General features: G+C 34.9%; 3 protein-coding genes across 3 annotated transcripts; all 3 read right to left on the bottom strand.

Annotated features, from left to right (window-relative positions):
• Positions 1 to 410: 410 nt before the first annotated feature.
• LOC129874185 (secretory carrier-associated membrane protein 2-like) lies at positions 411 to 8,047 on the bottom strand. Its single transcript, XM_055949429.1, has 13 exons — positions 7,785 to 8,047; positions 6,611 to 6,676; positions 6,129 to 6,239; positions 5,964 to 6,026; positions 5,086 to 5,119; positions 4,529 to 4,651; positions 2,179 to 2,241; positions 1,998 to 2,091; positions 1,723 to 1,768; positions 1,407 to 1,474; positions 1,109 to 1,157; positions 836 to 901; positions 411 to 738 (listed from the first exon to the last, which is right to left on the bottom strand). Exons 1-13 carry the CDS (start codon positions 7,839 to 7,841, stop codon positions 652 to 654), a joined length of 927 nt encoding a protein of 308 aa, XP_055805404.1. The 5' UTR covers positions 7,842 to 8,047; the 3' UTR covers positions 411 to 651.
• A 2,749-nt stretch (positions 8,048 to 10,796) lies between these two features.
• LOC129874183 (uncharacterized) lies at positions 10,797 to 14,103 on the bottom strand. Its single transcript, XM_055949428.1, has 3 exons — positions 13,397 to 14,103; positions 12,335 to 12,632; positions 10,797 to 11,186 (listed from the first exon to the last, which is right to left on the bottom strand). Exons 1-3 carry the CDS (start codon positions 14,039 to 14,041, stop codon positions 11,116 to 11,118), a joined length of 1,014 nt encoding a protein of 337 aa, XP_055805403.1. The 5' UTR covers positions 14,042 to 14,103; the 3' UTR covers positions 10,797 to 11,115.
• A 740-nt stretch (positions 14,104 to 14,843) lies between these two features.
• On the bottom strand, positions 14,844 to 22,297 carry LOC129874182 (uncharacterized). Its single transcript, XM_055949427.1, has 16 exons — positions 21,967 to 22,297; positions 20,285 to 20,383; positions 20,078 to 20,185; positions 19,805 to 19,840; positions 19,389 to 19,505; positions 19,129 to 19,212; positions 18,907 to 19,025; positions 18,166 to 18,267; positions 17,469 to 17,585; positions 17,314 to 17,379; positions 16,994 to 17,060; positions 16,329 to 16,382; positions 15,987 to 16,076; positions 15,787 to 15,813; positions 15,642 to 15,668; positions 14,844 to 15,348 (listed from the first exon to the last, which is right to left on the bottom strand). Exons 2-16 carry the CDS (start codon positions 20,327 to 20,329, stop codon positions 15,190 to 15,192), a joined length of 1,218 nt encoding a protein of 405 aa, XP_055805402.1. The 5' UTR covers positions 20,330 to 20,383; positions 21,967 to 22,297; the 3' UTR covers positions 14,844 to 15,189.
• Positions 22,298 to 22,684: the final 387 nt, after the last annotated feature.

Below are 22,684 nucleotides of genomic sequence, written 5' to 3'. Positions count from 1 at the left end.
ACCAAATCAAAGAATATTGAAATAGTACCTTCCTATTTTCAGTAACTATCAATTTATTTAAGAACCTGGTAGGTGTATTATTATACATTTTTCAAAAGAACAATGCAGGGCAAAAGGCTAAGCATATTCTAAAGTAATACTTCTATAGTGAAAATCATTATAATGTGATATTTGAGGGGGCTTCTCTATTTTATCTCCCTTAAAAGTCCTTTATGAATTTCGAGTAGGAATCGCGCTGTGAGAAGTCCTTTGTTTCAATTATAATTAAATTCACTAAAAAGGCAAACTAAATCAATTCTCTGCAGGCACTTTCAAATCAACTCATCCCAAGAAGTATGTTTCATTTATATTTTTCAAATCGCATTTGAAAAAAATATTTGATTTAAAATGAAAACATAAAAAGAAATGAGTATGATGAAAGAGCAATTAAAACATGCAACGATTGTGTCTCCAATAATACAAAGGGATTCTATCTTTTTACTAGCAGCACTTTGGTCTTAAGTAGTCATAAATAAAACATACATCACAAAAATGATCACTAAAAACATATGAAACAAGCAGCATATTTGCCTAACCAAAACATATGAAAATATTAATATCAGCCCTAAATCTGCAACCCCACCCCCCACCCTTCTCAACATCCTTCTTTCATTATATTGCTGCTCTAAGGGCCCCTCTAGCAGCTTCTTGCTTCATCTGTGCAGCTTTACCACTTCCTCGGAAATACATGTATACTTGCTGCATTATGAGAGTACACGTAAACCAGGAGGTCAGATTCCGGGCTAGAAGTAAGAAGGATATTTTGGAAAGCGGAGAAACAGAAAATGAGTCTGACCTGGATAACCCAAATGCTCAGCAATGATTCGAGACAAAATAGCCCAAAACCGATGAAGTAGAAAATCTAATAAGGGAAGGACAACAGATACATGTTAATAGGCAGAACTTTCATAGCTTGAGTTAAAATTTTCATTAGAAAGAAGTTTGAGTAGGTTCTGGGTTCTGTTCTTCCATATTCTTCAAATTAATGAACAGGTTAGTCCATCCAACAAAAAGGCGTAAAAGGTACGATAGAATACTATGGATTGTGACGAAAATAGTCATAACTCACCCCAACAAGTACATTTTTGCCGATGAGATCTACCGCAGGCAGGATGCCTCTGTTCCAACAAATAACAGAACATCAGATCATTTTAGCAGTTAGCTACTTTATAGCTGCAATCCACCCAAAATTCAAAAGCAATAAGCTTTAAGAAGGCAGAATTCAGAATTTTGGTTGAAAGGGAATCATGTAACTAGTATGCTAGAAACAGTGGATTTGTTAGAGTCCTTTTTTTGAGTAAGGTGACAGACAGTGTTGATGTAGTTTTACAACTCTTTTAAGATGTAAAATGCAATATGGAACTTACGTAAGGGATTTTCCTCTGAAGACTACTGGAGGAGCAACAGCAGCAAAGATGCAGAATGCAATGTGAACCTGCAAACAGAGAAAAATCTATGACCGCTGCACAATTGAGTCAGATATCTAAGAACTCTGACTTTGTAACATGGATTCAGGTACAAGTATGTACCCGGTAGGCTACTTCCTTCACCTATTTGCAAGTTTCTAGAATATTTTGAAGGATCCTTAGGAAGTACCCATACCCATGTCATTCACGTTGAGCATATGACAAAGAAACAAAGGGTCTATATAACATAGATGAAAACAATGCATAAGGAACTTACCAAGTAAAACAAGAAAAACCACGCAAACTTCATGGCACCCTCAGTCCTGTGACCAAATACCTTGATTAGTAGGAAGGGAAAAAAGAGAGCACAAAAGGGGTATAAAAGGCATAGGCAAAATTGTAAAGAATCAGTTTTCTGCCACATTGACAAAATTTTCGAATATAATACTCCAGCAATAACAACCGACCAAAAAATCAGTTCTCACATTCCAAAACTGTTTGATGATTTCTTAAGTAAATCAGTTCAAATCTCCGAAAGACATGAAAATTTACCTAAAAGCACGATACAGAGGACGATACCACAAGAAGTAGGCTCCAGGAACACCCGATATGAAGTAAATGATAGAAAGGAACCAGATCTTTACATCTACAGACAAAAACTAAAGTAAGTACTCTGACTTCATCGGATAAGTAATGACATGTAGAGACAGGAGAACATGCCGATAAGACGTACCTCCTTCTTTAATCCATGCTGTAGTGGTAGCCACAATGTTCCATAATAGGCATGCAAAAATTCCTGCTCACAATCAGCATAATCTCATTAGCAAGAGAAAAACAAGAAACTCACATACAGTACAAAATGACTAAACGTAATCAAAAGAATCTTTAAAAAAATGTATTCCACAGACAGATCCATCAAGTTACAACGTGCAAAAAACTTTTATTCGACAACTAAATACTAGCAAAAGCTTGTTTCAGTTGCAATTTTCATAATAAGATACAGTTACAATGTTGATCAAAAGGGAGCCAGCCATATGGATACTACAAGAATCCTGCGAATATTCTAGCATATTGTAAATATAGTAGGTAGCTCGATTTACTCCTATTGTAATTAGGTATTGATTGGTTTTGATTTCCTTTCCTTTTTAGGACATGTAAACTTAGTTATTTAAACACCAATAGCTTGAGGGACCTCATTCGTCTCCCGGTACAATCAAGTGTGATATAGAGATATCGGCACTTACAGGAAGATATTCAAAAAACACTAGAAATTAGTCCAAAAAAATTAAAAATCCTCCCTCTACCGGACACTTACACTCTTACTGGTAAGTACAAATTTTGAGAGTCCAAGTAACATGGAAAGGGGGAAGAAAAAAATGAAGGGTAATCAATTCAAATCTCATTTTTCCTTTCTATGCAGATTAAACTACGTTCTTTTTAGTTTCTCTACAATATTGTACCTAACTCCTTGAAGGTCTCCAAAAAAGCATGATATGAGAATCTGACTTTTTTCAGTCCTCATTTTCTCATCATTTTTATAATCTTTTGAATGAATGAGGGATACACTTCAATGATGGATTAAAAAACGGGAAACATGAGGCATTTTACTTTTGGAGAAGAGCATGAATAAAAAAGGGAAACAAATGTCTATGTCACAAATGTACAAATCAGGAGAAAAGAAAAGTATGCCACATGTTGGATTGTTGATTGCAATAGCAAAACTCTAAGGAACTACTGTTGGATGCAATGAATTAAGCCAAAAGAACTATTGCATTGTCCCAATTTGATTGGCACTTTAATATTTGAGTCCAACTATTTTTCAGATAATCAATTATATCCGAACTTCTCTAAATTATTTCCACTACAAGAAGTTGTGATTTAGTACTTTTATGTAGTTTTTAGATACGGAAAAGGACCAAAACTATCGTTCATCTATTTGAAATAGAGCAAATATACCCTCCAACTGTTTTTGGGTTCAAAACTACCCCTCCCCGTCTAACTATTGGATCACTTCTACCCTTCATTTTAATGGAATAAGATGGTGCATCCAATGTCTAAATTATAACACCACATAGACGTACACCTAAGCATGCCCACCCACCCACCCATTAAAAGATTCAAGCTTCCCTAATAACTCTAATTTCATTCTTACTCCATTTATTTCTCCAATTCATAGTTTCAATTTAGCGGGAGTTTTAATGCACCGGGCTGCCCTTTTATAGTTTCAATTTAGAATTGTGAAAATTCAAATTATTTTAAAAATCATTTTTGGTAAGAAAGCTAAAGTCATCATGGTTGTATTTGGATCATCCAAAACTAATATCCCCAAAGTGGCGGTGGTAGCAGCCATGTTTATACCTTCACAAACCACTGCACTTCTGCCGGAATAACGTTGCTCAGCCATGGCTACAGCGACACATTTCTTCTATATTAGTGTCAATTCTCCTAGCTTCCATCTTATGGCTAAATGGTCCGGTCTTCCCATCAAGAAATTCTATTCTGGCAATTGAAAGGGGAGATTTGTATTGTGAGAATTGCTAAATGTATGCCCTGAAATGGAAACTCAAGTTTTAACTTTTCATACACTATAGTTTATAACACTTGGACTTTGAGTTATTCAAAATTCTAAATTGAAACTATGAATTGGAGAAGTACATAAAGTAGGATGAAATTAGGGTTATTAGGGAAGGTTGGATCTTTTAATGGGTGGGGTGGGTGTGCTTAGGTGGACGTCTACGTGGCATTATAATTTACACATTGGATGTCATATCTTATTCCGTTAAAAGATGCTCCAATGGTTAGACGGGAGGGATAGTTTTGAGCCCCAAAATAGTTAAGGGTATATTTGGTCTCTTTCGAATAGTTGAAGGGTAATTTTGACCTTTTCCATTTTAGGTATGTAAATTATTTAAACGAATCAAGGAGTTGATGTTAGAATTAGATGTGTTGACACACTCGCTCTAAACCCCACAATTTTTTGGACAGAGGGAACACTATATAAGAACAAAACCCCACAAAGTATGCACCATATACGTGTTCCATAATAGAATAACCAAACACATGGTAAGCAGTAGTTAACATACCCAAGAACGTTGTAAATGCAACATATTGTAGCTTTTGAAGATGAATTGGTATTTCATTTCCAATATCATGATGGATAATTGGGAAGAACGGAGGCCAATTTTTCTCCTCGAGAACAATGCCGGCTGCAACTCAAAGATGAAGTGTACTTGTAAGATACTGCATAAATCACAGAAGTTACAACTGAAATACAATATTCTACAAAACTTGCAAGTTACTCAGGAAAATCAGAGAATTGAAAAGTTGCATTTGAACAGCAGAATTCTACTTCAAATGTGGAAAGAATGGCGGAGACTGTATGAGAAGTATAAGAAGACCAGAAAAAACAATTAGCCCTAGATAAAAATCAGAAGGCTCAATTAGGAACATAGCGGAAGAAGGTCCCGTTATCTTTCTTCCTTCATATGTAATTAGAAAGTATATATGGTTTCCTCCCTTCATATTAGCAGTTTAAATATCTACAAATATTGCAAAAGTGAATATTCATTGAAGATCAAAATTTAGGATAGCAAAAGGATAAATGACCAAAGAAAAATTGAAGCAAAAGCAAAAAAAGCACCTCTTGCTGCAGCATCTTCTCTCCTTTTTAGTTCCTGCAAAACAAAGAGAAACCAGATAAGTGAAAAATGACTTTGATACACCAGTAACAAAGAACTGGGGAGCAAATAGAGGGAATTGATATTTTCAGCTTGAATAGATCAATAACACGATAACGAGAAGAGGAGGAAAGAAGAGCCGTAGGCATCAAGAGACATAATAGAAGGTCATTCGTTCCAAATTAGAGAAAGTAGACAGTTGGACAGGTTCCTCTTGCTCAAAACAAGTAGAGGCCTGAACGAGTTCTTGATTCGATTATCATAGTAAGGACCCTAAGAGAACAGGAACAATGTTTTGTAAGCAGGGAAGTAATAGAAAGAACTCTACAGACCTCCTACCCCCCTCATGTAAATTTTCATTAAGTGGGCTGTAGCATCTCCCACGCTTAACTTCAGATATCAGAACAAATGCTTCCAACCAGTCTCTCCATCACACTGCAATGAGAGGACGGCAAAAAGAAGTCCCTTGTCTGCAAGCATAACTATACCACAAATAGTAAACCCACAATTTCTATGGCAGATGCTCTAGGAAGCTCCCATTTATTTTCAAGAATATACTACAGAACAAGTTTGCAATTCGGCCATGTTCATCAGTGGTATAAGATGTAAGCGCAATTCTAAAATAGTGAAACTCAAACCAGAACAAAGCCCCAAATGGAAATCCAGAAAATACACTATTTGGAAGGAAAAAAGAAGATGGAAACAATAAATAATGGTTGGATTGCTGAGGGAAACTAACAATCTAGCCATCTTATAGTGGAAATATACAAAGCAAGAACATACATCATCAAGAAAAGGGTGTGACTATTAAATACTAGTTCAAATTTTCATTAATCCATACCTGTTCCCTCCGCCGCAATTCATTCTCCTTAGACTGTAATTCTTTTTCTTTCTTTTTCAGGTCCTGTAATTTAAAGTAACTTCAATTAAGAAACCATCATAGATATTGATGTCAAATAAGATAAAGATGACAAATCATCACAAAGATTCAGAAAGTTCCAACTACCGAAGCACTATCAAGAGGAATATCAATTGACGCATTGCGATCATAGAAATCAGCTGGTTCTGGCGGAAGGGGTGAAAGTCTGGAGTTTGTTGCTGGAGGCACACTCCCAGACTGCAAAATTGATAAAAGAAAAAAGATTAAGATAGTACATCAAGAGGAAATGGCAAAAGATATTATCCACATAACAACTTCAAACATTCAACAGAAGAAACAAATCCAACTTTTTATCCCTTCTTTCTTCCTTTCTACTTCCCCCACCCACCCCACCCCACCCCACACCGATAAAAAAAGGGATCCCAAAGAGGGAGGTTACAGAAAATAAAGCGACTAAGCATAAGCAAATGCCTAATTCAGATACAACTGCAATTCGTAAAGGTAGAAATATTGATCTCTTTACCAAAATAAGGAAAACTGGTTTCCTAACCCTGATGTAAACAGACTGAGATAGCCAGATAGGATAGAGAAAAGTATATCCAACTTACTGTGGTATAAAATGCACCTCCACTAAATTTTGATTGCCCTGAAGATTTCCCTCTGCCTCCACCATCCTGCAGCAAATTTCAGAAGATATTTAAGACCGTTATACAAAAAAAGAAAAGTTATATTATTACATTATCCAACACTTGCACACATAGATGTCATAATTTATGTTCGTGCACAGGAGGAGAACAGTACAAAAATATCTTAACTTTTGTGATGTGTTATCTAACATGGCTGTGTGACATCATTCACTATACTTACATAACTATGGACAGAAAATCCTATGTTCGAAACACATCATGGATTAGAGTGTTCTAATATTCAAATATGATGGAAACTGTTCCTCCAAAATGCCTCCAGCATTACAAGTATTAAAGCCAAAAGAAATTAAACTTATCACTTTTACTACAATAACCTTTATGCCAATCATTTATATTATATTGCACATATCCGACAAAGTTGAGCCAAGGAACGGATCCACATATGATCCTTCCTTACCCACCGCCACCGGAAACATTATTACCAATTGCATGATGGAACACATTTGAAATGAAAACGAGGAACCACTGTCCTTTAGACACCAACTCTTACACTGTTCAGACACCATTAAAGCCACATTACAGATAAAGAGTTTGACTCGATGAAAGGAAAGAGCTTTCCCTCATATCTCAGAATACCAAATCTAAACAACAATTCCAACTTTTGCTAAGTATATAACAATCCATAATCATATAATTCAATATTTCCCAAAGAAAACGTCAACCTACACAAAAATCAATCACACAACTTAAGATGGTTCCAATTCAATCAATCCAGCACCAGCAACAATTTCTTTTGGATTAATAAGCTCCAGCTACACTTTCACAATAACAACCAATACATACCTATCACCCAAAACTTGAACAACGTACAGCAAATTGAAAAATTGAATTGCAAACCAGCAAAGAAACAAAAAACCCAGAAAGCAAATCAAACACATCTTGATAATTAAACCACATAACACACACAAACAGACCAGTAGAATCACTTAGCGATCAGTCAAAACTTGATCAAGTGAAGAATAATGAACATTCCACTTGCATAGCAGCAAAATAGGAAAACCCCATAACGGAAAAAGAGCAACTTTCAGAATTAAACCACAAAACAAAACGAAAAAAAGAAGAAGAAAGAACTTACAGCAAAAGGGTTAACTTCTTCTTCATCGAAAGGGTTATGATCATAACGGCCGGCCATTTCAAGAAAACTTTGCAAGTCTCTGAATTTTACTTCAAAACAAGAAATTTACAGGGGGAAAGCAAAGTATGAAAGATGAGATCTGAATAGCAAAATAGGTGAAAAAGCTTAGCAAAGAAGGAAAAAAGGTAAGAGTCTTGAAAAAAATGAAGAACTATTCTAATATTAACGAGGAAAACAAGAAGAAAGGGAAGAGAAAATTCCACTACAAAGGCAAGAGAAGAAAAGATAAAATTGGGTGGTTTTGGTCAGTTTTTAATATTTAATTAATTAGTACCAGCATAAAATTAAATAAGGTTTTAATCTTTGTATTCACCAAAGTTCTTAATATTTAATTAATTACATCTATTTGTTTACAGAAAAATTGTAGTACTGATTACTAGAGAAAAAAAAAGGATAAGTAACTTATGAGAAATGATCAAATTGATCCTTAACGTATAGTTTCATTTGGTCCTTAACTAGTGTTTAATGTATTTTAAAAGGTGATCAAGATATTGAAGTCTTTCTTTATACTTAATAGGTTCATTATCTTCGAGTCTTATTCTAATTTTAAAAGTTTTGCATGGTTCTTTTAAATTAGAATTGAGAATTTTAACGTGAATTTTAAAATAGAATTGAACAATACCAAAAAATTTGTTATTTTATAATTTGCTAGCTCACGTTTAGTACAAATGTCGAGGACTTTCATTTTTTATAACAAATATATCAACCTCTTTATTTGTATTACTTAGAATCAAATTAATTGCTTTTAAAATACGTTAAAAGTCATCTCTATCATATTTATATACCAAGAACCAAATGAAATCAAAGTCCATACATTATACCTTCATCCGAAAATATCAAACAATGTTGTTGGTGTTAAAATTATTCACATGTTAACTTAAAATTTATGAACAAGAAGGGTGAAAAGGAGAGAAATATAAAACTAAAATAAGACAAGATTCTTGTATTTCTTGTTCAAGTATAGACTGTTATTATGTCACAATAACTCTCTTTTTTCAACTATTTTTTGCCAATTCGAGTTTCCACTAGTATAAGGACTGAGCTTCTAAACAACATGTTCTCAACATAAAATTTTACATTCTCAGTATTTCTTTTTTACTATAATATAAACTTTTTTAGATTTTGGTTTCTTGTTAAACTAATAGTTTCATCGCAAAATATAGGAATAGATCTTTCTTATAGGATAATTTGTTCTACTTTATTAAGAAGTTAAAATATCATTTTCATATCGTGAGAGTCATTAATTCAAATTCAATAATAAGTAAAATAAAATAAAATCCCTACGTTCTTACTCCTCATTTATCAATATTAATAAGAATAGTAATCGTATAGGTATAGGATTAGTGCTTCTTCACTTGTGAAATTTCTTCTCTTTCTTAATGAAATAGATATAGAATTTCCTTTTTTTCTTTTTTCAATCTTTATTTATGTAGGTTTCCAGTAATAGGGATATTGCCAAAAAAAAAATTACCCATATGTTGTCATTTTCGATTGAGTAATTTGTTTAATTTGTTTCTTTAGTCAAAAGAAGACAGTTAAAGCAATCACATATATTGTCAAATGTCAGTTTCGTCCACGATAAAATAAAATAAAACTTAATTGCTTATACTCAAATAAAGCATAGTAATATTTGAGGTATGAGAATTAACACTTCCAAGTTTCGAGGTAAATCGAGCAATGGTTTTGCTAACAGTTTTTAGTGGAAGCTGGATACAAAGTTCTTATAAATAAATATAAATATATTTAGAAGAAACTAAATTAATCTTGAAAAATCATAGTTAAAAAGTAATTCAACTCGTTTTCGAATAAACAAAATTGTTTAATGTTTTCTTTTTAATCAAATGGACCAACTTTTTCCCATTTACCAGTATTCTCTGACTCGAAAGATAGTAAAAAAAGAAAAAGAAAACTTTCAAGACATTGAAATTCGAAAGAAAGAAACACACCTATTGAAGTATATGTAAGTTTATTTTTTTAACATATCAAGAGTATCAGCACAGAAAATAAATTAAAAATCACATTATGAACTGGTACAGAGTTGAGTTAATTAAAACTAATCCTAAATGGGGTCTATATATTGAATATTTATAATTTGGAGGTCTAAATCCCCAATTGAGTTTTGATGTGGATACCATTTTGCCACGCACCTCGATTAATTTCGCATTATATCGGCCAGGCGATTCTCACCTTTCAACATAGATACCAATGTATTTGTCCAACAATGTTTGTTTAGATAAATGAGAAGAAAGAAATCGTGATATTCCTACTATCTTACGCATACCTCAATTAATTCCACACAACATCAGCTAGGCGACTATCTCCTACCAACACATGTACCAATATATTTGTCCGACAATGTTTGTTCAAATAAATGAGAAGAAAAAAATTGTGATGTTCCTATCATTTTACACCTATCTCGATTAATTTCCTTTGTGATGTTCCTACCGTCTTAAGTAAATCTTAATTAATTTCATATAGCTATCAGCTTGGTAACTATCTCCTGCCAACATATATATCTGTCCACCACTTTTTGTTTACATAAATGAGAAAGAAATTATCTGTATCTATTGAAGTTTCTGGTGATAAGTGGCTGATGTCATCATCCAACAAAAGAAGATTCAAAGTGAAAAAACTCTATTAATTATCCCTCTGTTCCTTTTAAAGCTAAATATTTATAAATCTGAAAATGTGACTTTTTTAAGGACAAACTAAAAAGGAAAAAGTCTCACACGAGAAGTACATGAAACAAACGTTCCTTTTGATTCTTACATAATACAATATAATAAAATCAAAATAACACTTAAAATATTGTCTTTACCAACCATCCAAACAAGACTTTACCAAGTGTAAGATTTGTTGTGATTCTTGTAACTTGTAAGAAACAGGAATATAACTATTACTAGGTAGTAGAAAGGGGAATACTACAAATTAGTAGGAAATATAGATATGAGCTAAACAAGAGCGCAAATTCCACATTCACATACATAGAAAAATGCTAAAATTGAAGTCCCATTCGTGTGGAACCAAAATATAGATACAAGAAGAGAACTCCTGATCATGCTCGTTAAATTCATACATGCGCTGAAAGAACCATAAAATAAATCGACTAATCCACCTTAATCTCAGCCAAAAAGTCAAGAACGATTCATTGAGTGATCCCACCTATAACTAACAAAATTGGTATGCTTCAACAACTTCCAGGGGGTTGGGGCAGATTTAAAGGAAACATATGGCAGATAAACTATGTGATTGTCATTAGCAAATTACAGCACTAGGATTCTTCACCTGCATCGAGCTGATGCCCATTTGTAGTAGTATTTCCAACCTGTGGTCTTTTCATAGCTGAAAGATGACAATGACAACAAAATCAGTGAAGTGTTTCATCCTTTAGCTAGTAAATTTCATGCAAATTATAGCTGTCCCGCCTATGCTTACAACTGAACAATTGTAAAGCCAAATAGATAATATGCAGGTTAGCTCCTGTGAACTATTTCTCAAGGGCACTTATCGAGAAAAGGCCCAAATTAGTCCTATATCTTTGGCATTTGACTCAAAGTCATCCCTCTTCTTTCACATGGAGCACTAATAGTTTTAAAAAATGCCAATGAAAAGATTATATTATATTTTAAACTAATCAACCAAGAGAAATGATTGACAATTTTTTTTGTAGTTCATATATTCCTGTCTCAATTTATGTGAGAGACTCTCCTTTTCAGCTTGTCCTAAAAAGAATGTCACATTTTTAGATTTATAAATATTTAGCTTTAAAATTCTCATTTTGCCCTTAATAAAATGATTTGGCACCACAGAACAGTATGCAGATAAGGGGCCTAAAATACGTAATTGGAGGGGATGGGCTTTACTTTTGGCATCAAAACATGAAATGAAAAGCACATTTCGCTCCCATAAAATAAGTATTAAGCGTTCACAAAACTACCAAGAGTTCACAGAATCTCCTCTCCTAACAGCTACTAGAAAGAAAGAAAAGAAACCTCATGTTCCTTATCATCCATCAATAAGCACGTTCCCTCCCAAAAAAATGATGTATAGATGTATAGATGTGGATCCCCAATCACCTCCAATATTGTCCCATACTACCTTCAGATCATGCCACGCCGTCAAAAGTAAAATCTTAAGGCTGCAATTATAGTTCCAAAAACTGACAGCAGATTGTCGAAATGGGGATACGAGAAAACTGATGTCGTTTTAGGAACGAGGACTGCAGCCTTGCAATTTTACTTTGCCGACATGGAGGTGATTTAATTGAAAGGGATCCAAACTCTAGTCCCTTTTTTTGGGATGACTTGGGAGACCCTTACACTTGGCTCGAATTGTCAATTGGACTCTTCTACTCCACAAAGTTCCAACTAGACACTTGAACAAAAGTTAAACCGATCATAAAGTTACCCGTCAAGGTAGTGACTATCTGAATCATTTAAAATTTGGCAAACATTAAGAGGGGAAAATTCAAATAGAAAAGGACAACTCACATTTGATGGATGATCCAGCAAGACAAGTCAGCCTGGATTTTGTATTGGCCTCAGCCAGAGGATTTGGCTTATCTTTGCTAGTCATGCGAACATCCCAAACACGTATGACACCATCTGATGATGCAGATGCTACTATGTGTTGATGATCTTCAGCATCACCATCATTGCTTTTGTGTAGCACAACAATGCCTTTCACACGGGTGGAATGTGCATCTTCAATGCTAAATGCAATTTTTCCACTAGTAATGTCCCAAGCTTTAATACTCCGGTCCTCTCCCCCAGTAAACAAAATACCATGCTGTAAAATATTCCTTTCAGATTCAAGAAGTAAATCAAAGAATTGGAAAATAAAAAATGGAGCCTCCAACTAAACTTTTCATTATGTATATAAACCTGAATATTTTCCTGGTGCTTTGAAAGTGGAGTGGTAGAGATACCAAGGGCAAGATGATAGACAAGTAAAAGAATGTACAACATGCAGGTAAAAGGATGGGATCGAAAGCACCCAAGGTGTGGTCTGGTGTTAATGAATCCGGTGTCAGTTATCCCATATATGTCACCTGGAAACTTAATGAACAGATTGAAAGTGTGCTTTATAACTGTGCAAACGAGAACACTAAGAGACGGGACTTGCTAGAAACAGATATAGGCAAACTGCATTCTGAAAACATCAGTTGAGGACTTTAATTAGCTAGGTAAGCTTCTCTGCTGGTTATTTAGGTTAAGCAGATATAAAAGTTTATATCCCCAGCAACATGCTCCCATTAGACAGAAAAATCAACTAAGGTGCAATCAAAATGCAGTAACAGAGGAACAGATGGCTATTCTACTCGCTACTAGTTGAATCTCACCATTATGCTAACCTAACATTTAAGTGACAGGAAAAAACAATGAGAAGATCATGTTGGATGCCATAGTGACTAATTTTGGAAATGGTTCTGTAAAACCCACTTCTAGAAAGTGATTATGAATATAGCAAATAGGTGATCAAAATATAGCCCACCAAATAAACAGTACAAAAATTGAGCATAGTTCAATCTAGTAGTAGTCCAGAAAACTCACCATCCCAGGAGTGGCACAAAGCACCCTCTTCTTACTATCAATCTCTAGAACAGTTTTTGCATCTTCAGATTCATGTACAGAGATTTTATCATCCATAACCATAAAAAACTTTTCACCACTATCACTAAAATTCACCAAAGAAGCTTCTTTTCCCAACCTACAGTAAAAACTTCTCCTTCCCCTAACCAAATTAACCATGGCCATACATTCATCTCTTCCAACAGTCAAGGCCAACCTCCCTGACGGATGAATACATATAGAATTCACTCCTTTACGATGCACTTTCACGGTTTTGAGATGAACAAACGGATCAGCATCATATATGGAAACCGAACCATCTTCAGCAGCGGCAATAAGGTTACGAGGGAAGGAGAATGAAGAAGGGGTAAAAAAGGAGAGTGAAGTAACGGTGGCGGAGTGGTGAAGTGACCCAATTTCTGAGCAAGTAGAAAGGTCATAGATTTTGATAGTGTCATCGGCGCCGCCGGATACTGCGGCAGAACCGGCGACGGCGGTGCATTTAATTGGTGAAAGGTGTGAAGGGAAGGAAAAGAGAGGGGTTAGTTCGTAATTTTGATCCTTTTTGGAGGATCTCAACTTGAATCCCCAAATGAATCTCTCGTATGAGCCGGCAATTAAACTCATAGTTTTACGCAGCGGAGAGAGAGAGAGAGAGAGAAAAAGGGTTTATGTTAAACCCTAGGAAGAGAATTAAAGGTGCTAGAGTGATATGAGGACGAAGGGAGATAGTGGGCCGGGTTATTTTCTTGGATTTAGTTGGGCCGTTTTGGGCCAGTTTAATTTAGAGCAAATTTCATAAAACAAACTAGTATAGGTGCTTATTACTCAACGGGGAGATAGTTTTGAATATTTCATATTTTGTCCGAGTTTTGGTCTGAATATACTGTATACGATGCATAATTTCAGTATTGATTTCTATAAGTGTATATGTGTATCTAGTATCAATTTTGAAAGCATGTATATGATTATATATCCATAAGCTTGTATCAATTTCTACGATTCAATATAGCCGATATTAAATATCTGATGTATTTAGTATTTGTGATGTATCTAGAGTATCCAGAGGCAAAATTCAGATAGTGCATTTTATGATGTATCTAATATATCTATATGTAGATACATGTATCTGAAAGAAGAAGAAAAAGAAAAAGGAAGAGAGTTGATTCTTCAATACTTCTACTGATAGAGGCGAGCGAAAGAAGATTTATGCAATCGCTAAAAAATTATGCAGTGTGCAACTGTGATTTAATAAATATACTAAGGATGTTTGTTTAGTTATGTCATTTTTCCTTTATTTAATTAAATTCAACATAAAGAACTTAATTGAGTATTTAGATCCTAAGTTTTAATTATTTAGTTTATAGACCTTTTTTGAAAATAAAATGAAATTAGTAATAATGATTAATTATAACGTGGGAACACCAAATTGAAACATTATTGATCAAAATTCCATTCAATTTAAGATGGTGCTAGATCTTATTTTTTTGGTCTTCTCCAATGTACTCAAAAGAATATTCCACAGACCAGAAGAAAAAGGAACTTAAAATCAAGGCTAGTTACAAAAATAAAAATGATGTACATGAAAGACAAGTGATGAAAGATGGAGAAAATAAATAAATACACTCGGCATAAAAATTAGGAGAAACTAAACCTATCTAAGTAATGAAGTAATGATGAGATTCACGGAAACTAAAAAGAAGAACAAATTACAAGGTATGGAGTATGGACCTATGAACCTTTTTTTTCCCCCCATTGATTGAATTTGAGAAACCTTATCTGAGCTTCTTAACCTTTGATTTTCGCATTTGTTTATACAGCTGTCTACGTCTCTGGCTGGCTTTAAACGGATCAGCCCAGTTCTTGTCTTGCTTCACAGCTCGTTCCCATCGATCCTTGAATATTTGCAGCTCGTATGTTGATTGTCTCCGAATCTGCAAAATAGGAAAGCAACTGGAAATAAGCTAAATGGAAGGGCAGATAGTAATGCACACAACATGAAAGAAGAAAGTTGAATGAAATAAAATAGGCATAATATATACACGTTGGCGTATATACCCTCCACAACTTTGGTGAGCACAAGTAGACACTTAAACTTGAACATGTACACACACAAGAGTGTATCTCGTGAATTGCCACTTAGGGCACATGTGTCTACGTGTTCAATTTTATACACGTTTATGTATTAAGCCAATAAAATAGGATGTAGTATAAGCAAGACTCTCACCTCAGATCGCACGTCAACAACGTGTCTCTGTAGGTTAAGGAAAAGAAAATGAAAATCAAGGACAAGAGTCAGTAAAGACATCAGCAGCAGAAGCTATCTATTGGAAAAACCTAACTGTCAAAGCACAAAGTTGAATTGCATATACCTTCACAGACTCTTCAGGATTTGAGTCCTGCATATAGACAAAAGCATGGTCAATGGAGGTACATAAAAGGAAACAGCACAATTATACCATAGCCTCTATATGTAGACTGCAAGTACACCGTGTCCGACATACTTTTGAGATGACTAATGAGAACCCCAAAAATGAGCCTTACGCCTTGGATAATTGATACAGAAAATTACCTTTTTCAAGGATTGTCCACCCAAAGTTTGGATGCTCTGGTGCACTATGTATTCACTATCAACTACTCCCACCTTTTTGGATCGATCTCCCTACAATAATAAAATTCAAACAGGTTTAGGGCTGTATCAGAACATACAGTTTTAAAAAGAAAAGAGAAATGTATAGCAATTTAAATTCCAGAACTTCTATTGTACACTCAGGAGAAGACAGGCATGAAAAATAGTCTACTATGAAACGTGTATAAAAGCATTCGCAGGAACGGATGAGAAGTCCTTCTTGTAAATTAATAAGTCGAAAAGAAAGTAAACAAAAATTTCGCAGCCACAAAGAAGTAAACTAACCTGTGCACAATAACCAAGTTTCATGTCCATTCCCCACCCGTGAACAAGATCGTTCTGACAGGAAAGAGCAACCATTAGAAGATCATCTAAATAGGATGAATCAGTACGAGAGTGGAAAATGAAAGCGGATAGTGCGTCCACATGACATGACAAAAGTGCAAGTGAAAAGTAATCCAAGCACCTCGCTGAGCTTTGCAAATTTAACTTAAAGCACATTAACAGTATACGAGCATTTCAACCCAAAATGAAAACATGACCATAAGATGAGCAAATGCAACAATTTATACAAAACAGTTAAAGTTCCCACACAAACCAGACATAGTCATGATCTATTAGAGAACACTGATCCCTACCCCAATAGGAAGAATGTAACATAGAGCACAGGTGCACATAGTTGAATTCTTAATTTTAAGTTGCCAGAATTCTTCTAAACGTATCACTCATTGGGATGAACAACTAAACAAAGCGACGAATTCGGGCACTCACACTTCTAAAATACTCTTGCCTGCCTCTTTCGAATCTAAAAATCGAAATATCAAAATTCAACACCCTCATCAAAATTTACAATTATATTCCTGATTATGTTATCATCAAGTGTATGTAGGTTGCTCTAATAAAGGCATGAAACGTGTCCTATCTCAGCTAAAAGAGAAACCAAATTCTACCTGTATAAGATGCCAAGCACAAAGCCACGCAGATCTTGAAAAGACCGGTGCCATTCCCTCCACAAATCTGTAAAAGGAGAGTGAATCAACCCATTCTGCTAATGCATGATAAAGAAAATCTGGAAGAACTTTCATCTAACTCAAGACACTTGAGAAGTCAAAATCTTTTTTCTAGAACAAAATTGTAGGAAGAGAGAGTATACAAAACTTGCCAACAACTGGTCAATTTGAACATCAAGAACTGATGCAAAAGCTTATCCTGATCAACCAATGCCCAAAGGCTAATAACAGTCTGATCCAATAAATTGTGTTACACTTACCCGCTGCATGGGGGACCTTCGCTTTCATCAGAACACTTTGTACTACCTCTAATATCGTAGACCCTTCTGCAAAAAGGAATTGTGCATCAGTATTCACCCAAAGGAGGTGGACTAGAAGGTTGAAATTGGACGGTTGGACCACCGGGAAGACTTACCTGTGGAACCTATTTGTTCTGCTTCGTATTGTGATTCTGTGGTGGATACCAGTTGAATTCGGGTCTAAAGCTGGCTGAGAAATTTCTAGTCCTTCAGATTTTACAATTTCAAGGTACCTGAATAACAGAAGGATGCAATTGAAAGAAAATTACAATTAGCAAAGAGGCAAGTAAGAATTATTGCTTTTATGATAATTAACAACCCATTCTTCTAAGGCATGAAGTCCCACAAAAAAGGAAGCATGGTTAACAGAGTAAGCAATAGAAATCATACATTAACTTGATAATGTAAAAACAATAAACTGTAGATACTAAATGAAGCAATGGATAATAGTTTATCTCCTCAAAGCTCGGAATTCCAAGGAAACATGTCATCACTTTGACACCAAATGCTTGAAATAAAATAGGAGGGGGAAAATATCCGGGGTCATAGAAACAAACTCATACTGATTTATATTTAAAATGATTACATGTGCCTATTTCTAAGAAAGGAGTTGATAGAATCATTCTTCACAATAATCCACCAGGATTGATATCAAATTATTAGATCTGTTTTATTTCTACAGAACGAGTTCATAGAAATATTATTCACAATACTCACCAGGAGTGAACGACTAGTATCAAATGTATCTATTGGTGGACTAAAAATAGATAAGATAAACAAAAAGCCAACGTCAAACCCGTGCAATCATCCTACCTTCCAGGATGGAAATTCTTTACACCCAAATCTTCATCCCAAAGGAAAATGTAATCATAGATTGAAACAACTGCAGGATGTAAAAATCTCTTTGCAAACCACCTGCATCAGATTAATTCACAACAATGGTGAGATATTATTTACCATAAACCATACAAGCTAGTTGCAGAGATCCACAAGGAAGAAAGCTGCATAAGAAGCATACTACGACTTTAAAGAAGTTGAATAACACTTCGCATCCAGCCAAAAGACGCGACCAACTTAGGAATTAGGATATATTAGGAGTTCATTAAATCAAAGATTCATGAAGAACAAGATTTCATCATTTGTTCAGCAAAGGGTTGCAGGGTAACACTTCGCATTCAGCCAAAAGATGAGACCAACTTGAGATATATTAGGAGTTCATTAAGTCAAAAGATTCATGAAGAACAAGATGTCATCATTTGTTCAGCAAAGGATTGCAGGATATCCTGGATGGTTATTATGAAGCAGACTAATTTCTAGCAACTGTGTATTGGATCAGTAGACGATTAACCTTTAAAATTAATGAACAGCACAGATTAATTTCAAGCAACTTGAGGCCTAAGGATTACTCTGGTTTCACTGAAATCACACTGCAGGTCAGTTGAGCAGCACTTCTAAATCACGGAAATATTGCAAGTCAAGGTGGTTAAATTTTTCCCTTTATTGTCCTTAAACCTGCCCGTGTCAATTTAATTCCCTATAGAGCGTGTTTCTTACCATTTTGTCTGATTGTGAGCAACAATATGAATGGCATCTTTACTCCATTGGAGATCTTCCCACCCATCAACATTACCATCATAGTGGAATAGAATGACAGTAAAATTTGCTGAAAGAAACTGAATATCACAAGATTAGGCCACAGGTATATATAAGGTAGTAAAATCAGAAAGTACTAAAACATAAGTGCTGGCCACAACAAACATAAATTAGACGTTATACCTTTTGGACAAGAGCATCAACATTGCTCTTCTGTTTAATGCCAACTGGAACTGCCAACAAGTTATGAGAGCTAGAATTGCTAGCCTGAAAATGAAGACACAACATTGCCACAAATTAGATGCATGACAGAGTGATAGACAACCCAGCGAAGGGAAGAAATGGTCTGATTATGATCTAGGTAAAGTGTGGTAACTAATTAGATATCAGTATCCAAAGGAGGTCACTCTATTTTTTCAGAGTTAAGGAGTAGAGAGTAAGACCTTCGCCTTTGACTTTGAACTAGTTGTTGACCACAGAGGCTTTAACTCCAGATCTGATCTTGCTTGGATAATACCACGCGGTAAACTGTTCAAACTTCTCATATCCATACTAGAGTCCTGGTTGAAAGAATAAAAAGCATCACCATTGGTATACAGATTTTTTAGGGGTAAATTAGTTCACTCAAAATACAGAAAAAAATTTAGGTGCTGAATTTAAGCATAGGCTACTCCACCACTTATAGTACTCCGTTGCTTATTTATGTTATGCACATCTTTCTTTAGATAACAAGAAATATCAATGATGAATTATAGAACTTCTTGGATTTCAATAAATTAATCCGGTTGGTACTACCTTGTGCTGTGTGAGGTACAAAAAAGCTAGAAATATTTTGAGAGAAAACAAGGAACATAACTACCTTTGAAGAATAAAATGGATCCAACCTTGACTCTATCTGAAAAGGTAAACAAGGAAAGGAAAATGTTTATTAGCAACATCGTATCAGGTTACTCAGGTAAAGCAGAATTAGAAAGTCAATATATAAACTTATATGCCACAAAATATATCATCCAGCCTCTCTCGGTTTGATAAAAGGAAAGTTCTCTCTTATCCTTTCACATTCAACCGTCTAAATGCCAAAATTAGAAGTAGCAGATGATAGCAAATAAATGGAAGTACAATGCAATCATACCTCTGTCTGTTGATACTGATAATTGGTGGTCCTATATACAATAAACAACATAACTATACAGATGATCCACATAAATGGTAGCTGTCTCATCTTTACTCCACATGTTCCCTGCAATTCCATTTCACAAGTTAATGTTTAATAAATCCATGCATTGTCAGCTAGATAATCAGGTCATTAGTAATTCCTAACCAGAATGCACTAACATACCCCATCAAGGAGCACACTCCTTTTCTTCAGCAGAAACACAGCCATAATTTAAATGCCTGTTGCAGGCGAATATGAAACAGAAAAAGTTCTCATTGAACACTGCAACAAATGCACACATATCAACGACTAGTCTTAACAGAGAATAAAGCAAAATAGATTTTAAAGACGTTACACATTTATCTCTTTTCCGCAATTCATTAACTGATAAACATTATTTCTAGTATAGGATCTCCAACGGAATTCCGAATCTAGCAAACAACGCATACAAGGAAAAGAATATTGTGCTAGCTACTCGTGTGACCACAATGGGATGAAACTTAAATGGGCATAAGATTGCCTAGTGACTCTCTTCACTCAGCCCATTAAACAGGTTATCACCACACATAAATACCAGTAAACAATTTTTTTTGTTGGACACCTTTTATGGACAGAAACCAAAAAGGCTCTAGGGACCAATATTCTATAATCTGATTAGGTCACAAAATGATGAGTTACCCAAACAAGTACACAGCCATGCCACAATATATGCTGTGAAATGACAGGTCATTTTGCATTCAGGGTCGCTACTGGTTGCCTAGATGTGTCCTAGGGGTAATGAAGTGTGTCAAAACTTTGGGAGACTAGTAGTTAGGTGAATGAACTGGACTAAAACTATGGTGTACTGGCAAGGATAAAAAACGTTACGTGACTTCTTTCCGTCGGCTAAACAAAGATAGCAAGTGATATAGCTGAGGTGTGCGCAATTGGTTGTAGACCACCCTTATCAACAGAAGGAAAGTAGTTGCAAGTTCCAGCCAGCTATTACAAGACAACTCATTCACTCCCTCCCTCCACCTTCCACCTCCACCCCACAAATGACAAACCGACCGAAAAAAATGGAAGAGGTCGTTTTGTCAATTGATAAGATGTCTAATTTGTATGTAGTGACATAGAATAAGACAATAAAGGGACACACAAGCGTTTGACAAAGTTGACAAATTCCACTAGTAGTTGTCACCTTGTTTGATTTTCATGTATGCCAGAATTTTTCTCGGAACAACAATTGTAACTCACACGGCATCAAGACTCCCAAAAAAATGTTCAACCCACATTCAATGTTTTAAACTAACAAATTCATATGGTTCTAATTTTATCTATGTTAACCAAGAACCATGTAAATCTAGATGAATGAGTGTGTATTCAGTCTTCCTTTGAAAAAGAAAACTTGTGACTCAAAGAGTTTTTAAATTCCAAATAAAATACTCACAGGCAGGCAGATGAAATTCCTAACATCTGCTCATATTTACAAATTTTACAAATCCTATAACAAATTCAAATTAGATATGAGGGAAACCCAGTGTGTTCAAACAGGATCCAAAAACTAGGAGAAATTCAAAGACAAGGGGAGAAAATTAAATGAATAGAAGACGTTACTTGAAGTAGTCAGTTTTTAAGATTACAACAAACAACCATTTAATGCATAAGTAACTAACAATTAATTACGCAAACACCGGCATTAATAAAACTTAGAAAAACTAATGAATCCGATCAGCTCACGCCACCCCCATTAATTAAACTCTAAAAAGACTTGATCTTTTTTCAAGAACACTCACACCCAACTCCACCATGGGTTTAATTGTCATTACACAACAACCTCCATGGCAGCACCAAGAACCAAGAACCAAGAAAGATTGAAAGCATACCTCAAGAACTAAAAACCCAACAAGGGTTTGGAGCAAAAAAGCATCCAACAGCTCCAGAATCTTGAACAGTGGAAAAAAAGTGAACCTTGAAGAACAAGCTGAAGTCTTTATCAGCAAAACAGAACAGAAAAGGGGACAAATCTATATGAATGTATAGGTAAACATATAGATACAGTATAGATATTGAACAGTGTGAGTATAGATAGCGTGGGGGGGTGGGGTTAAAGAAGGAGAGTTGGGGAAGAAAGGAAAGAAAGAGTCTTTGCGAGTGACGAAATTGTCGGAAAGTACCTCGGTTTAAGGAGCGGTCTTTCCTTTCTGTAATCTACTATACTACTACTGTAATTAATAATAATGCACCTGTAATCACCTCCATTTTTCTTTTATTATTTAATTCAACAGTTAATACTTTAATCTTTTTTTAGTTAAAATACACAAAAATTGATGATGTACTACTAGGAGTATTAAATTAAAGACATAATAAACTATTTGTTGTGGTGTGATGTTTGTTAAAGTGATTTGTGTGTATGGTGATGGTGTCCCCGGAAATAATTAACATATGCACGTACTATATATGTATATTTAGGGTCGATCTAGGGCAGGGCAAGGGTATTTATTCAATTTTTTTTAGAAATTTTTTTATATTGTAAATAAAATATTTTTTTTATTTTTAATGCATATACATAAATTTTGAATTTTTTAACAACAAAATTAGAGA

The sequence above is a fragment of the Solanum dulcamara genome, chromosome 11 (assembly GCF_947179165.1).
Source record: "Solanum dulcamara chromosome 11, daSolDulc1.2, whole genome shotgun sequence".
Taxonomy (NCBI): domain Eukaryota; kingdom Viridiplantae; phylum Streptophyta; class Magnoliopsida; order Solanales; family Solanaceae; genus Solanum; species Solanum dulcamara.
This window is presented reverse-complemented; position numbering and strand designations above follow the sequence as displayed.